Source organism: Peromyscus maniculatus, chromosome 13 (assembly GCF_049852395.1).
Source record: "Peromyscus maniculatus bairdii isolate BWxNUB_F1_BW_parent chromosome 13, HU_Pman_BW_mat_3.1, whole genome shotgun sequence".
NCBI lineage: Eukaryota > Metazoa > Chordata > Mammalia > Rodentia > Cricetidae > Peromyscus > Peromyscus maniculatus.
In genome coordinates this window covers 43,194,470-43,212,091 of record NC_134864.1, presented here as the reverse complement: position 1 = coordinate 43,212,091, position 17,622 = coordinate 43,194,470, and the positions used below count along the sequence as shown (strand labels likewise).

The following is a 17,622-nucleotide window of genomic DNA, read 5'->3' as shown; positions in this document are numbered from 1 at the left end:
CTTCTCTACTAGTCTCCAGAACAACACTTTCAATAGTATAATTGTGGGTTGTTGTTTTTTTTTCTATTAATTATGAGTTGAAATCCTGGACATCATTTTCTTTTACACTTGTTTATCCAGATCCAGAAAGGATTAATAGTTAAGAGGCTTAATACGGGCTCAAAAATCTTAAAAACAAACAACAAGCAAAGATAACTGGATTCCAATACCTTTCTCTTGTGTCCACATGATTGAATTTTGGCAAATCACAGTCTCTCTGGGCACTGGGTATCTTGTGTGTAATATGAGCAGGTCCCTTCTAGTCCTGACGACAAACCAATCAGAACTTTTTTTTTTCTTTTAGGACAAGGCTTGTGTGGTCTAGGAGGCTAGCAAACACACACTCTGTGTTTGGACTCTCCTCTTATTTTGTTCTCTGCCTCCAGACATGGTCGCTTTCTATCCAATTACTACTACATGGTGCTAACAGCTCCCTGTTCCAATGGTCTCTCATCTCTTTTTCCGATTCTGTTTCTTTCAGAACCCTCCTGATCAGGCCTGGAGGCATTGCTCGCTCTTCTGTTTCTCACTTAGCCCAGTGGGACGCTGAGGCCTCTGCCTGGTTTCCTCCATGAATTTCCAACTCATATTAGATTGCACCAGAAGGTTTAAAACCATTCATTCCAAAACCTTGCATTTCTTTCCTGAAAGTTTCACAAGAGAATTTTAGGTAATTGGGGGAAAAAAACTTTTAAAATAAGAAATTGGTGAAAATGGGTTGAAAGGAGCTAGCAAACTATGGATCACTGTGGATAAATCAATCCATTGCATCTTAAGGTAGAATATCCGAGCTCAATTGTCAATCGGTGTTGATTGCATTATTGTCATAGTCCATGTTTTCCTTCTTAAGTCTTATATACTAAAAATACAAAGGACACATAAACTTCATTAAATATGCCACCAGTCTGCTACAAAGAGCTAGTGTATACACAATGAAAAAAAATGAAATTATGCTGTTTTAATAACAACCTACTTAGTTCTCATTGACAACTTTACATAATGGCTTATGGAAAAGTCCTTCAGAAAAATGGTGCTATTAGGGTGTAAAGAATTGCTTACTCTGCACCAAGGGTTTAGATGCTTTACACTAACTGAGTTGATATCTTCCAAATTATCCTATTGTGCATGACTGAAACAGATTTCCCCATGATTCTCATCCTACTTCTCATGACCAGGTGACTGAAAAATCACGGTACTTATTTTAAAGTCAGTAGCATGTTACTCTTCAAAAATGAATTCAGCATTATATTCTGGTACACTGCCAACTGTCATAATTATTTGAAGTTGGTTTGGTAACGTTGTTTCATCAGGATCTTTTGAGGAGGTGGCTGCTTTGAAACAGCTTACTAGTCTTTACCTCCCATACTAAGAAAACTAATCCCCTAGAGAAATGAACAACCATAGCAATACACCAAAAGCAGCTCTGGTCAAATAACTGCGGCCCAAAGCTCCTCCTCTGACGCTAAGGACTTCCTGAGTCCTTCCTGCGTCTCTGTGTCAGATCCAAAGAGAAATACTGGACTGAGCCAGGCAGTCTGCCCACTTTATAACTGGGCAGTGACTTCATAGAAGAGAGGCAGCGCTAATTGGGAAACAACCTGCTTTCAAGCAAAATGCGTCGACATGTTTACACTGCTCAGCTCTCATCAGTGAGGAACAGAAGAGGTGTTTGCAGTCCTGGATTTTGTTTGTTCAGTTGATCAAACATGAGTCTGTGTTTTCTACTATGGCAGTAAAGAATGACGGAGCCTACGGTGGCCGCCTTGTGATGTCGTGCAGTGGCGAGACTCGTGATGTGGACAGGAAGATGGAGTTCATGTTGTGCTCTACGTGTTCCGTGTTTTTCTAGATAACCATATAGATCCAAAACTGCAGTGTTTTTTTTTTCTCCCTTGATATAATGTCTTGCTGTGAAGGCTGGGCTGACATCTAACTCAAAATTCTCCTGTCTCAGTCTTCCAAGTCCTGGGATTTTAAACATGTATCACCATATCTGGCTCAGGTTCAACATTTTTGTGGCTCGAGAATTGCAAACATGTATATAATGTATTTTTTATCACCCTCCGTTCCCACCCCACCAATTTCTCCTCCATCTCCCGTCTATACCACTCTTTCTCCTAGCTTCTTGTGTCTCTTCCCGCCCCCCCCCAAAGTCCACTTTTTGATTTGAAGAACTGGGAGGGAACCCCACACAATTTTTTTTTTTTGCAGCTACTGCCAAGAGGAAATACCATCTTAAAAAAAATAAAGCTTAGAATCGAGCATTGACACGGCGCTAAAATAAATTTTAAGTAGACCGCAAACATTAGAGCAACAATCAGTTGTTTACTTACAGGTTGGCTTTGCTGTTGGTGGAAATTTGGTCCGGGTAATAGCCAGAATTATGAAAATAATGACTGGCCATAAGATCAAGACAAGTGTCCAAAGCTGCAAAGCAACAATAGAAAACAGTTATAGAACTGACAGTAAATATATAAATATATGTTATTTATATATATTTTATATATAATTTATATAAATTTTTATATATATTATATATATAACTTATATATAATATATAATATAATATATTATATATATATAATTTATATTTTTATATATATATAATATATATATAAAACAGTCCTACTGAATGCAAGAAGATTGTCAAACTATAGCATTCCAATACAGGCTGGAAATTTTACTACCTTTATTATTCACAGGAAAAGGAGGAGAGAATTTCATAAATGCAGATGACTTCATAAGAGTGTTTTTTTTCATATCTAGTCGTCAAATGTTCATTTGAGGTCCCCTCTCTGCTCACCAATCATGACTGTCTGAAGAGTGATTTTTTTAAACCTCAAATAACATCAGTAACTTCCAGACAAGCATTTTGGTATTTCCCATTTGTCTGTTGGGTAAAACTCAGTGTCCCAAGTAGGGCATACGAAATACAGCGTAATTCCACCTTGGATACATCTTACACTTTCCAAAGTCAGCATTCTGTACTCAGCTACAAAGGCTAGCGTGTAGCCTTGAGTAACGGCCCAATAAAGACTGTTGAACAAAGCAGTGAATGAATGGACCACAAAATGAGTAGCTGAGTCAGAGTGAACTGTAGTAGCTCTTTGCCACCCATGAGTAGCATCCTGTATGCTTCCATTGTAGAGCCTAATTTATTGTCCTGGTTGCCTGGTTCCCAGAAAAAACCAACAGCTCATTTATGGTAAGGACAATGTTGTATTCATTCCTTAATTTTCACTACCTGGTGTAAAATAGGCTCCCAAGGAATGTACACTGCCACTGAAACTTCGAAGAGAGTTTCACTGTCAGGCACAGCCAGAGCTGCTGTCCTACCCAATTTAGACCCAGCTGGAGCTGCGGAGATAGACCAACCTCAGTGGGTAAAGATGCTTGCCGTGCGAGGCTAGCAACCTGAGTTCCATGTCCAGAACACATAGAAAGGTGCAAGGGAAGAACTGACTCCACGAAGTTGTCCTCTGACCTCCACACACATGCTGTCATGTATGCACTCCCCCGCACACATCCTACCCCACACACACAAAGATAATGTTGATAATAACAATAATCGTAATAGTAAACATTTTAGAAGTCACGGTTGGTTCCGGCAGCCCAGGTTTGTAATCGGGCTGCTCAGAAGGCAAAGGCAAAAGGAACGCATGTTCAAATCCTGCCTGGGCCACCGAGGGAGTTCAACTTGATCCTGGGCAATCTAGTGAGACTGTCTCAAAATGAAAAATTTAAAAAAAAAAGGGGGGGGGGCTCATCTAATTTGTACAAGGCCATGGGTTCAATCCTTGGGACTGAAAAGAAATTTCACTCACTATCTGCCTAATGTTTTTCAGGCCTATGATACTGCCCATCAACAGTGAAAACTGTATACTCACAGAAACGTGAACTGTGCTGTTCCAAGGGTTTGGTGCTCAAAGCAAAGCATAGAGCACAAACTCTGCTTGTATTCGATCCAGTTCAACATAGACCCTTCTATCATTCCTTCCCCACTTTTCAGAGCAAGTCTCCAATTTTCTCCCTATGGCTCTTCGGTGTTACCAAACAACGCAAAGCCAATTGCTTATTGATCCCCAGTTATTGATCCCTCAACAACTCCCAAACAGAAGCTTCACTAAAACCTCTACTGAGCATCTAAGAGTGTGATTCTCCTCACTGGTAGGTAGACTTGGGGTCTAAGGGTGAGGTTTTTTTAAGATTGAAGACGTTCTTTAGCTCTGAGACATCTGATGTTTGGTTTGATCAGAGGCCAGATGCATGCAGACAGGTGGAACTGCTTAATGTAAAGGGACCCTTCTCAGACAGTGATGTGTACACTGAGTTGCCTGGGGATCTCGAAAACATTCAGCTGTGGACTTGGTAGATTTGAAGGGAGTCCTGGGGGTCTGCATGTCTAAGGCTCCCAGGTAGGTGGTATTGATGGTCCGCAGACTACACTTTGCACAAACAGGCGTCAGATGTGAAGAACTGTTGATCGGGTCATAAAATGTTTTTCCGGAAAAGTCTCCTTGGGATCATCTGATGGATAGAATCCCAGGGGCATTTTAAAGCTTAAATATGAGAAAACATTACATTTTTCTTTTCTGTCACTTGTAATCAAATTTTCCAATAATTACAATGTAGTCAAGGAACACTGATGCCATTAAGCTTGTGACTTTATCAGCATCAGAACTCATGAATATTTAAAAATCACATTAGGATTGTTGCAGGCACCCCAAATGCTATTTCTACGTATTGGCATGTTAAAATGATGGTGCTATGGAGTTGCCAGTAGACCTTTTATTTAATACTATTTTAAAAGAAGACATTTTATCATCTAACCAATCCTCATTTGATGCTTTAGTAACAATTTTGACATAGTTGGCTTTGTTTACAATCCTATTTATTCATTTTCTTTGAATTTTAAAACATCACTATTAGAGGAGCCAGGGACTAGCCCAGACTGCCAAACATAATCAAAACATCAGAGATGCTAAGGACTCCTAATCTGATACAGTTTATGTCTTCTGCTTACCAAATGCTAGCAGAACTTGTTCAAGTCACACTCAGTGGGTAAACAGGTTATGAGCATGGGTGTGAATCTCAAAACATACAGGTCAGAAAATTTTAATGTAATTATAGCACTATTTTGAGGATTAAAGAAGAAATCATTGAAGAAAGTCGATCAGAAAAAGATATTAGTGTCACAGAATTATAAACTGCATTGTTATTCTTGCCTAGTCCTTGAATAGTTGACAAATTAGAGTCTATTTTTCAAACATTCTGGATACAAAATACCTATTATACTTTATGTGACTCATTTGAAATGTGGACTACAGGGAATTGAGTTTAAAAAATGAATGATTGTGGATTTAACCATTTGGTATGGGAGTCTGTAGTTACTCTTTAAAGAGAATGTTCTTTTAGAATACGAGGTGTGGAATCCATTAGTTGCTTTTAGAAACATCTATTTGTTTCTCCACTAGCCTCATGAGAATCAGCAACTGAGATAAACTATTCCAGACATCCACCTTCAAATGAGGGACACACTCTGGCATTTCTTAAAGTTGTCTTTTTGATTGATCTAATTCGATGATTTTTTTTCATGAGGGTGTTTTAGCATATTTTGAAATTAATTTCAGAGCTATTTTAAGTCCAGATAAAAATACAGTCTAAGTCAGAGAAATGTAAGGCAATTTAGGCTCTGTTACATTATAAAAGGAAAAAAAAAACCTATCACAAAGCCTATAAACAAATCTATTATCACAAGCTTTTCCTGGGATTTTGGTTCACAGAATGTTTGAGGACATCACTGCATGCTGCATCACAGAGGGATGATAAATACAAAGTCCTCTGTACTGTGGTCTTGGGGATGTTAAAGTCGATAAATTATCACAAAAGCAGAAAATAAAGTTTAAATTTCCATAACAGAGGAGTTGCTTTCATTCCATGCTAAATATTATCATAAGCAACCAGGAAGCAAAAACAGTGTCAAGGATGCAAATGATGAACCAATGAGCCGTGGCTTCTGTTTGTTTGGCAAAAGGCTAATGTATTGATTTTACACTTAATAGACACAGGTGCTCCTTAGCAGCCCGAGGAAAGCCATTCCTAAAGGTTGTGTATTCCGTTGATATTTTAATTGTCTCAGTCTATCTCTGTAACTCATTAGTACCTCGTCACCCTGTGCTCTCGACCCTTAAAGGCATATGTATACTAGGGTACCAATTCCTTGGCGGGAAATGATATTTGTGTCCTCCAAATCATTCAGGGTTTGTTTTCTATCTGAAATGCCCTGTCCTGTGACTTCTCTCTCCATTCATTCCTGAACAATTCATTCCTCTTTAAAAAGCCCATCTGCACTAGGACTGAAGAGGTCCCAGTGGCCAAGTGAGAGAAATGGTTGGTGAGAACCCCAGTGTTAAGATGGGTCAGTGTGGGACGACAGAGCTCCAGTGGGCTGAAGAACACAGCGCAGGGAAAGAAGAGGGAGGCAGCAACAAGTGACTCGTTTCCTCTGGTGAAATTTATCAAATTTTCCCCACTAGGCGCACTCCAAATGCTCTTGCAGGCATGGAAAAGAAAAAAGCCAGAATGAATTCAGTAGCCGCTGTAGGTCAGAATTATCAACATGAGTATAAATTTAGGATGGCTAATCCTGGTGGTCAACTTGACACACCTGAGAAGAGGGAACCACAATTGAAAAACTGCTTCCATCAGACAGGCCTGTGGGCATGTCTGGGGGGACATTTCCTTGGTCACAAACTGACATAGGAGGACCCATCCCCCCATGGGCGGCACCCTTCCTAGGCAGGTGGGCCTGAGAACAAGCCAGTAAGGAGCATTCCTCCATGGTTTCTGCTTCAGTCTCCTGCCTTGAGTTCTTGCCTGGGCTTCACTTAATTGTGAACTGTAGCCCCGTAAGCTGAAATAAACCTTTTCCTCCCCAAGGTTGATTTTGATCTCAGTGGTTTATTACAGCAGCAGAGAATCAAGCTAAGACACTCCTCACTTCCAAAATGTATTTTTAAAAAGTCATGATGGCATATCCATTAATGCCAGCACTAGAGAGACAGAGGCAGGTAGATCTCTGTGAGTTCAAAGCCAGTCTGGTCTACATAGCAAGTTTCAGGCTACATAATGAGACATTGTCAAAAAAAAAAAAAGAAGAAAAGCACAAAATGATAGATATAAATATGTATAGCTTATCTCCTGCTTTTCTACTTTATGATTCCAAAGCTCTTCCTGCCTCATTCTTATATCATTGTCTCAGCCCTGAAAGCATTAGTTTTTCCAAGCTATCTTAGCTTCTTCCAGTTGACATTTGGAACTATCAGTGAACATCGCTAGCAGACTATCACTATTTCCAAGCTGGATATAGTTAGAAAATAAAGATAAAGACAGATCTATTCATCAATCAACAGTCATTACATGGATATAGGTAGATAGAAGAAATGTAATAGTTATGGTGTTTAGAGACTGTCAAATAATGAGCATACCAAGGACACAAGTGCCAGCCCATGAGAGTTCAAACTTCAAATTTGATCCTATGGCCAAACTTGAACAGTAAAATTCGGTGTGATAACAAAATATCTAGAGGTCACCAAGTCTACAGATACAAATAAACACACAAGTGAGCAGACAAATAAATAGAATGCTTGGTAAGAAATGGAATGCATATGCACATTTTCCCACAAGGGGGAAGCTGGCATCGTGCACTACCAATACAATGCAGTGGCAGAAGAGAGAGCAGCATACTTGAGTTTCTTGCCCAATGAACTGCTGTAAAAGGAGGAAATGACCAATGCAAAAAAAAAAAAAAAATCTCATCCTGAGGGTTCAGAAGGACCAGGGTTATGGAGGGCAAAGGCAGACTGAGAAACAGGTTCAGAATGAAGGAGATGAGAGATGTGAAAACTGCATGCAGTTGAACAGGACCCTGAGCTCTAAAAGACAGAGTTCCAACAACCGGCAATGCTTGAGTCTAAGAATCTGATGGCATTTTACATTTATGCAGAGAAAAAAAGAATCTAAGAATATACGGAAATAAAAACAAAGTACCTAAGAATCTGATGATGTTTTACATGTATGTATAGGAACTAGCCTCAAAGAGTTGTGGGTCCCGATGACTTTTCTTTTAATTTGAAATGATTTCAAAATTAACAGTCTAGAAATTATTTTAAAGATCTCTCTATCTCTTCTCAAAAAAGTCCAGATCCAAGCTGAAAATGCAAGCATAAAGATGAAGTGATAGGAAAAGAGATAACGAAAAAAAGAAGCTTCGCAGGCAGAAATTCTATCTACCCAGGCACAAAGTTGTTCAACTTGGAGGATACTTTCTGACTTTGACATAAACTTGACTACAACATGGAAAGTCCATTGATGGACTAGGCAAATGTATGCTTGCTTTGCACAACAAATAGAGGGACCTGCATGACCCAGGAACAGCAGTTTATGAAGATGGTGTTTGAAGAGCAGGTTCATCAGCAGAGCCCATTTGGGCAGCCTCTTCCGATGTGTGCGCACAGCTGCAAGCTCTCTTAATGGACTGCCATGGGAACCTGGGCTTCCCTCTCCATGGAGCAATGACCAGTCGTTAGACCATTCAGATGAAGTGGGGAGAAAGTGACTTGGGGGGGGGGGAGAGTGGAAGGGAGGTGGAGGTGTGGAGTGGGGGTGTTGAGTGTCATTTACATAAAGCTGTGAATGTGAGAGCAAGGTGCATCTGCTCCGTTTTTCACTGACCAACACATGCTAAACCAGTATTCTACCACTGCACTACATCTAGCACCATGATGTTTGGTTTTGTGTGCTTTGCTTTTAATTAGCTTTTAGTTGGTGAACAAATCAACGGATTTCATGATGACATTTTCACATGTGTCTCGTGATGTAATTCGATCACATTCACCTTCCAGTTGGGGGAGCTAATGGCTATGCTAGACGTCATTCCCATTGACTACACTCAGCAAAGTCACCGCACACAAAATGACATCAATCCAATGTAAACCCACCCCAAAATTTCCACTGAGAGTTGATTTGTAGCACCTAGCAACTAGAATCAATTACCCAGTCACATGTACATGTGTAAGAACTATTGTTTCAAATCTTTGAGAAACCTCACAAAACTGGTTTTGTGGGGGGAGGTGGGGGGAGAAGAAACATTATCTCACTCAACATTCTTGACTCCACCACCTCGTCAGAATTGTTCATTCTTTTTTTTTATATAGTGTTCTTTTACCTTTTTTTTTTTTTTTTTTTTTTTTGGTTTTTCGAGACAGGGTTTCTCTGTATAGCTTTGCGCCTTTCCTGGAACTCACTTGGTAGCCCAGGCTGGCCTCGAACTCACAGAGATCCGCCTGCCTCTGCCTCCCTAGTGCTGGGATTAAAGGCGTGCGCCACCACCGCCCGGCTCTTTTACCTTTTTTATTTAAGTTTTTTTTTTTTAATTTTAGATACCGACCAGAGTTCCCACTCTCTCCCCTTCTCCCACCCCCCATCGACTCCTCACAGGGGGTAAGGCCTCTTTTGAATAGTCCACACAGGCTGCCATACCAAGTTGAGGCAGGACCAAGCCCCTTCCCGCTATATCAAGGCTGAGCAAGGCATCCCACCATAGAGAATGGGCTCTAAAAAGTTCATGTACCTAGGATAAGTCCTGGTCCCATTGCCAGGGGCCTCACAAACAGATCAAGCCACACAGCGTCACTCACATCCAGAAGGCCTAGTGGGAGCTCACGGGCTCTGGACAGACAGCTGGGGAGCCTGCATGGAATTGTTCATTCAAGTTCCTGCTAGTCCGTCTGGTTCTATTTGTGCTTAACATTGTTACTATCTTCTAATTATTTTACTCATCAGTAAGTTTAAAAAAAAATCCTTAAATTTCTTCAAAACTTGAGAAAATGACTTTAAAATATCACCTAGATGTATTTGCCCTAGAGCAGAGACTGATTGGGGGTAGGTGGGCTAAATTAGACTCACAGAGTGGTTGTATTCATTGCATGTAGATTTTTGGTAATGGGATTCGATGCCTTAAAGTAGAGCATGTGGTCTCTGTTTCATTATAACTGTGCCATCCCTCCTATTTTATTCTTCCTGTCTTTCACATAGTCACACTATTGCCTTCCAGATACTGTACTACAATGATTTGAAGTTGGTTAAGTTACAAAAGGATAGTACTGCATACCAGTACTAAGTTTAGTTAGTGATATTTTGCCTAAATAAAACCAGAATGACTAGCATGGCAGTCTATTGCACTTCACCATAGTCTTGAAGACTCTTAACGACTCTTGGAATAGAACATACAAAATAATTATTATTTACAGAAGCTTTGTGCGTTTCTTATTATAACAAAATTTGTTGAGCACCTACTACAGGCCATGTCACAAGGATAAATAATTAAATTTCATCGTTGAGTTCTTTTAGTTATCTTTCCTTGAATTATCTTCCTTTCACACACTGTCCTTCCTTATGTACACCATAACATTGTCCATGGCATTCACTTGGTATTTGTTTTTTAAGTTTCCTCTCCTGAAAAGACTGAAAATTTAATTATTTATCCAGCATGGGACTGACCTAGGCACTCTGCGTATCTGTTACAGTTGTGTTGCTTGGTCCTCTTGTGGGACTCCTAACAGTGGGAACAGAGGCTGTCTCCGACTCTTTTACTGGCTTTTGGGACCCTACTCCTCATACTGGGTTGCCTTGTCCAGTCTTAATACATGGGGAGGTGCTTAGTCTTACTGCAACTTGATACGCCATGTTTTGTTGATACTCATGGGAGACCTGCCCTTTCCTAAACAGAAATGGAGGAGGAGTGGATTGAGGTGGGTGTGGGGTGAACAGAGAGGGAGTCGGGGGAGGGCCTGGGAGGAGAGGAGGGAGGGGAAACTGTGACTGGGACGTAAAACTAAATAAATAATTTTTAAAAAAAGGTTAGAGAGAACATCTCTGCCTTGTGGCTGTTGAGCCTCGATCTGAACACTTCAGTGACAGCAAGTTCACTGCCCCGTGAGACTACATTATCGGACAACACACTGCGCCCTTCATTTTTGCTTATATTAATGTTAAATCCGTCCTTCCTTCCTTTGCTCGCCGTTCACTTACTGTGGTTTGGCCTGTCTGCACTTGAGAATTCTACGAGTATCTGAAGAGAGAAGAGACCTTTTCCTCTCGGGGCATCTTCCACAATTCTCTGCTGAGCCTTGTTTCAACACATCCTGCCCTGACCTTTCAAGGTGGCTCAGCGAATAGAGGCCTTGCCACCATGATGGGCAACCTGAGTCTGGTCCCCAAAACCTACATGATAGGAAGAAAGAACTGACCCTTGCAAGTTGTCCTATGACCAACACACATGTACTTTTGTGCCAACACACCACATCTATATATATATATATTTCCCAGAATGAAATATTATAGTCAGGATGTCTTTTTCTAATTAGTGTCAGAATTTCTTATAGGATTCTGAAGGATAATACAGCTAATATGGATTGACTGCCTAGAACATGCACATGCTATTATACACTTAACTTGTGTATCTCACTTAGCATAACAAGTTCATTTCCTCATGCAGATGGGAAAACCTAAGAAGACTAACTAAGCCTTTCCGTAAGCCAGAAAGCCGTAGAGCTGATGTTTGAACATCTAGGATCTGGCTTCAGCACAGGTGCAATTAGCCACTAAGCTATATAGATTAAACACCACAGAACAGAACTCTGGCTCACTTTGATCTGAATATTATACTTTTATTAGTTCATCCTTGAGACTAATAAAAGAGTTTTTATTATTTCAAAGCTAGGGTGCATTGAAAGTCATTTAAAGGTCTTCCTGTAATCTAGAATCATAACTTTTTATTACAAACTTGAAAATAAAAGTTGTCCAACCTTCCATAACATAAAATACATTGCCTCTTCCTTCCTCTAGCCCCTTAATTTTGCATTTCCCTGGAAGACAAGAATGACTGTTACTGGAAACAAGAGAGGATCCTGAGATTTCCATTCAACATAAGAGCTCCGTGTCTTAAATCTGGAATAAACCTTAGTTCTACCTCCAAAATAAGGCATTAAAGATGCCATGGACACCTTATTGAGCTGGGCTTTCTAATAGTCAATGCTGCTATCCATATAAATAACTCAGATAAAAACTAGTGGTAAGTCATATTTCTAGACTCTATCCTTACTGAGCACAATGCATTTCAGAGATTGGTGAATGTCCTGTGATGTAGGTAGAAACAACATACTTTGTCGAGTTGGTAATGAAAGTTACTTAATATTTAAAGCTAGTGTCCAAAGTTATGGATATACTGATGGTGTTTTCTTACATGTATGTCATAGTGTAAAACAACACATTATTATTGGACATTAAGCAAACTTATCTCTAACTCCTCCAATATCTAAAGCAACTTGATCTCATTTGCTTTGCATTTATTGACAGAATTTAAACATGCATATCTGCTGTGTATTAGGTTCCATAATTAACAAATGAGAAGAAAATTTTTGAGCAATAAAAAGGAATGAAGGGAGTCAGTGGTCCCCATCTTCATGCAGTGAAAGGACCAGAACATTCGCTCGCCTAGGAGAGTGAACCATACAGGACCTACTTTATATTAAACTGATGTAGAATAGATTCTGAGAGACAACTTAATGCCAATGGGTTCTAATCTAAAAGTTATTTTAATTCACAGACCAACCTGTGTTAAGGTTTCCCCTTTCTTCCTCTAGTCACCTTGAAGGGAAAATGAACAAAAAGGGCAGAGATTCCGGGAGGAAGTGTCAACCCTGATTCAAAATGTCATCGAGACAAATGTGGGGATGTCCATAGAAGCTTCTTCTGTCATCAACTGAGCTTAGGTATGATTCCCTAGAGAAGCACTTTAAACAGAAACTAATCAACTGGCATTAATTTTCAGGTCAGAAGTTTGAAATAGAATCCACTCTGACAAGACTTGAAGGCCCTGTTTAGGACCGATCTTCACAAAAGATAAACCTTTAGCCTGTCTAACCATCTGTCAGCCCACAGCCCTCCACTGTCCGGTGCCTGTTTCCTGTCATTAAGTAGTGTCTTGTTGGGTGAACCTTCCTGCTACTGTGCATCTCTCCTGGAACCTATCTTCATTTCCTTGTTATTTTTTTAATTGCAAGCTCTGCAGGTTAGCAACTGCATCTAAATTGATGTTTTTCTATTCCCTACCATTTCTGGTGGCACTTAATACATTTTTCTCTTCTTGTACAATACATTTTCCCCACGTAACCGAGAATTATATTACCAAAATTCTTTTACATAAATAGCAACAGCTATGGCCTACATGGTAGGTATGACCTCCTCTTTGGTGGACTGAACTCCGAGCAAAGATCAGAGAAAATGAAGAAGAAACAAAGAAATAGTTACACAGCAGATTCCTCACGGGGGAAATCTGACTTTGATCCTTGAATTCATGCTATGGCCTTGGATTAGTCCCTTGAACTCTATGAAACTCTGGAAAATTGTCAGTTACATAACCCCAAATATTTTTAAACTCTCATCTTTGGCTTTCTAAGTAAGAGGAAAATTTATTTCAAGTGCAGTTTTAAGAGAGGTTGACCCACAAAACTATAACTCCACTGAATATTTAGATTATATCCTGTTCTCATGCTAGTTCTCAAACCATATAGTTGTCTGTAATTCTTGTCCCATTTTCTACCCTGGTCTATGCATTTGTTTTTATTGTTTTGGTTTGGTTTGGTTTTTGGTTTTGGGGGGATTGGGTTTTTGTTGTTGTTGTTTTGTTTGTTTGTTTGTTTTGTTTTTTGAGACAGGGTTTCTCTGTGTAGTTTTGGTGCCTGTCCTGAATCTCTCTCTGTAGACCAGGCTGGCCTCGAACTCACAGAGATCCGCCTGGCTCTGCCTCCCAAGTGAGTGCTGGGATCAAAGGCGGGCGCCACCGCCCACCGTGATACATGCATTTGTATCCTCACTAGTGCTAGGTCCACCTTAATAGTTTGTATGTCTTTCCTTCCCCTTCATGTACCGATGCTCCTACATCCATGCACTCCATTACGTCCCTTTGATAGCTTTCTTTCCCGCCATCTTGCTTTGTGGTGAAGCCTCTTTTAAAAATTAGGGAAGGCTGACATGGCGGCAAGTCTGGCATTTCCTTTGACATCCAGTAAGGGCAATTCATTTCCAGTGTCACACACCTTCATTTGAATGTTCTTGAATATAAAAGTCCAGTTTTGGAATACCATTTTCAGGATTATCATAAAGATACTTACATTTTAAAGGTTTGATTAAGGAAAAGAATATTCACTAGAAATCTTGGTGTGTGTTTTGGGGAGCTGGGCATTAATGATTAAGTTTTTAGAAGCTGTAAGGAAACATGCCGCCTTAGCATTGATTTTATCAACAAAATACCGGCTTTTACTTCCTTTTTGGCTTTTGCTCCTAACTATTGAATTTTCATCATCTCCACACTTTACGTAAATGTCTCCTCTTCCATACTCTGTTCCCATGGATTTCCTTTCATCGTTAATTCGAGTAAAACAAGACATCCATATTACTCAACAACCCTCAGTAACTTATACTCATTAGAAAGCATTTGGGTATCTATGTCCACATTCATATCTTTCCACACTATGGGATATATCTGGCAGCCCTTGTGCCCATTTTATAAATGAAAAAAAAAAACAGTGTTCAGGTGTTAGATGCTGTGTCATTATGGAAGGAGTGTCCCAACTCATGCTTGGGACACCCCCATGCCCAGGACTGAGTTACCCTGCTGAATGACACCCAAAATCGCCCACGTGGAAAGTATGGAGACATTTTTTTTCTGCGCCGTTTTTACAGTTAACAAACTGTAAAGTTAATGACTTTATCCTTCTATGTCTATCACACCCACGCAGTCATATGACACTTTATGATTTACAGCCCTGCCTATCAAGTCCACTAAGGTATGTAAGCATCTAACTAAGTCTTTCTTTTGATACATACATTAGGATGCCGGGATTTGGGGCTCAGCAAGCCAGTACAGAATGAGATAAGGCGCCTGGATAAAACGTTGGGTTTTATGATGCATTTTATTTGCATATCTGCATTACTCAACTGAGGCTGGAGTGACTGCTCCAAAGTGAAGGGATTCCCCTAGTTCTCATGCATCCTTTTGAATAAATAATTCACAGAAACTTGTTCCTCCCTCTACCTTCCAGACCCTAGCTGATGACGTTCTGAAGAGCTGGCTTCGAAATTTAAAAAGCAAATATTAATGTAAAAGCACAAAAAAAGATGTGAAAAGAATAGCAAAGTGACTCAGTGATATTCTTAAAAGAATATATACATATGTGTATATATATATGCATGTATATATGACACATACATAAATACATACATACATACACACACACACACACACACACACACACACACACACACACACACACGCCAGCCTACATCATCTCACTTCCAGTAAATGATTCTTAGAAACTTGAATTCCTCTGGAAGCTTTTCCATACTAGCAGCCTTCAACCTACTATTTTACTTTTCAACCAAGTTCTTATCACTTTTAGCTTTCTGCAGCATTTCTTCCCGTCTCAACTGCGTTCAAATGGTACTTTCATTCATCCCCTTAGAAATTCCCACCCGTTTCTAATGTCATTGAGAAAAATTCTGAAAGTGCCTCCACGCCAGTTCCAGTCCATCCAGTAACAAGGTACAGCCTTTGCTTTGCCCTCGGATTGTCCTGATTTACTCCTTTAATTTACTCAAATCAAAAGGCTGCTTTGGGGGCATGTTAAGACTCGCCCCATTAGCCGAAAGACGGATGGAGGCAAGCGTTCTAAGTATCTTATTCCTGCGTTGAAAAAATGCCTTAAAGCTCTTCTCGACCTACCTCTCGTTAGCATCACATTTTAGGGTTGCCTGGAGTGTTGCTCCGTGTCCCCCGCACTCCCACTTTAAACAAAAACGACGACAACAACAAAAAAAATCCTCACCGGCTGCCTTTTGACACCTAGCCAATTCTTCCACACCAGGATCCGAAGCTGATGAAACTGGGAAGCCATCCTTCAGACACCCTGAACAAGAAAATTCCTGTCTCTTCAGGCCTCGGGAGAAGACGTGGTGTCCCGTCCAACTTGCTGTGTGCCAATGGGTCGGGAGCCTTTTCACGGCATAGCTTCCTAGGGCATGGGGCAAGAGACCCACAGCCCTTCTCTTCCCAGTGGGTTTGTGTGTTTTTTCCTGTCAGTAAATCCTTAACCGAGAAGCTTTTCTCAACCAAAACGTCTTCAGAAACGAGGCACGGTGCCTTTCAGTGGCTCGTGCTTACTATAAAATGATGGCCAGTTGCCGCCTGTTGCGCGAAGTCCACACTGCAGACGAGAATGGGTATCATTCAGATAATGCCCCGCTGTAAAACAAACAAAAGGCGAACCCACACCTCCTACTCTCCAGAAATTAACTGCCTATCCACACCTTAGAGAACATGTCACCTGCACCAGCGCGTCATAGGCATTAGGCGGGGACCCTGGACGGGCCAGTAGGACTCGTCCTGCCTCCAGATGCTGCTTCTTTATACATCGTGGCAGAGACAGGGCACTGGGGATTTTACAGCTTCCAGAAGCCAGTGAGTGACTCCTGGAATATTTTAAGTGTTGCTGAGATCTTTTAAGCCAATAAAACCAGAGCTCAGATGCAAAGCTGTAACCCCAGCCCATCATCAGATGATACACTATGAAAGCTCCAAACTTTAGCCTAAAATGTAATGTTTTGACTTGGGTTGAACTCCTGCTGCAGTTTGTGAGGTTAAGAATAATGCCCCCCCCCAAAAAAAAAAATAAATTAGTGGTCAGCTAAAGGTAAAAATGACATGCTACAGGCTCCCTCATTTGGCACAGTTAAAGGGGACACAAAGTGACCCAGAATATTTCTGCTATTCTCTCTGTCGAGGATGCTCTCCCTGCCCCTCCCCCCGGCCCCAAGTCTCTACCTCTCAGAATTGTCTCTACAGTGATATCTTCCACAAAAGCCTTTTCAATGATCTCATCAAATATATCTATCCCTCTTTATAGTTCATCACAGTTCTTTGCTACTCCCTCCCTCCAATAATTTAGATCTTGGCCATATTGTTATTTTGAATGTCTCATTTAGATTTAAAAATTCTATGAAGTCGTGAATGATTGTACATCTCAGTGCTTTACATGCGATTGGTGATTAATAATCACTATGGGATAAAGCAGACCATTTAAGCCAATCAAATTCATATTTGATTCTAACTCCTTGACCTGACGGGTTGAGACTCAACTTTCGAAATCCGCTAAAGCATTGTCTGAGTTCCTTCCTTCACACCAGAAGTAAACGCCGGTTCACCTGCCCGGTCCCCACGCTGACTACGGGAGCTTGATGGCAGCCAGCCTGGGGCACACCGGAGGCATGGCAGAGCACACCCATTACCTAAGCACTGGCTCACCTTACTGTGAAGTCTCTCCAAACCCAATCCACCAGGCAAGCAGTCCTGGATATCTAGGAGGCGGCCCTTCCGGGTTTTTTCCTAGGTAAGATTACAAAGTATTCTTTGAATGAGGGAAAACCTCTGAAATAGCTTGCCTCTTTCACTCTCGGGTGCAGACT

The 17,622-nt window shown here is 40.7% G+C and overlaps 1 protein-coding gene across 1 annotated transcript in view; it reads right to left on the bottom strand.

Annotated features, from left to right (window-relative positions):
• Abca12 (ATP binding cassette subfamily A member 12) overlaps positions 1–16,290 on the bottom strand; it is a 168,986-nt gene extending 152,696 nt beyond the window's left edge. Inside the window, exons 1-2 of the mRNA XM_006972243.3 lie at positions 15,987–16,290; positions 2,373–2,466 (exon numbers count right to left, since the gene is read on the bottom strand). Of these exons, the coding sequence (XP_006972305.1) occupies positions 2,373–2,466; positions 15,987–16,055 (163 nt within the window). The 5' untranslated portion in view covers positions 16,056–16,290. The remainder of the gene's footprint in view (positions 1–2,372; positions 2,467–15,986) is intronic.
• Positions 16,291–17,622: the final 1,332 nt, after the last annotated feature.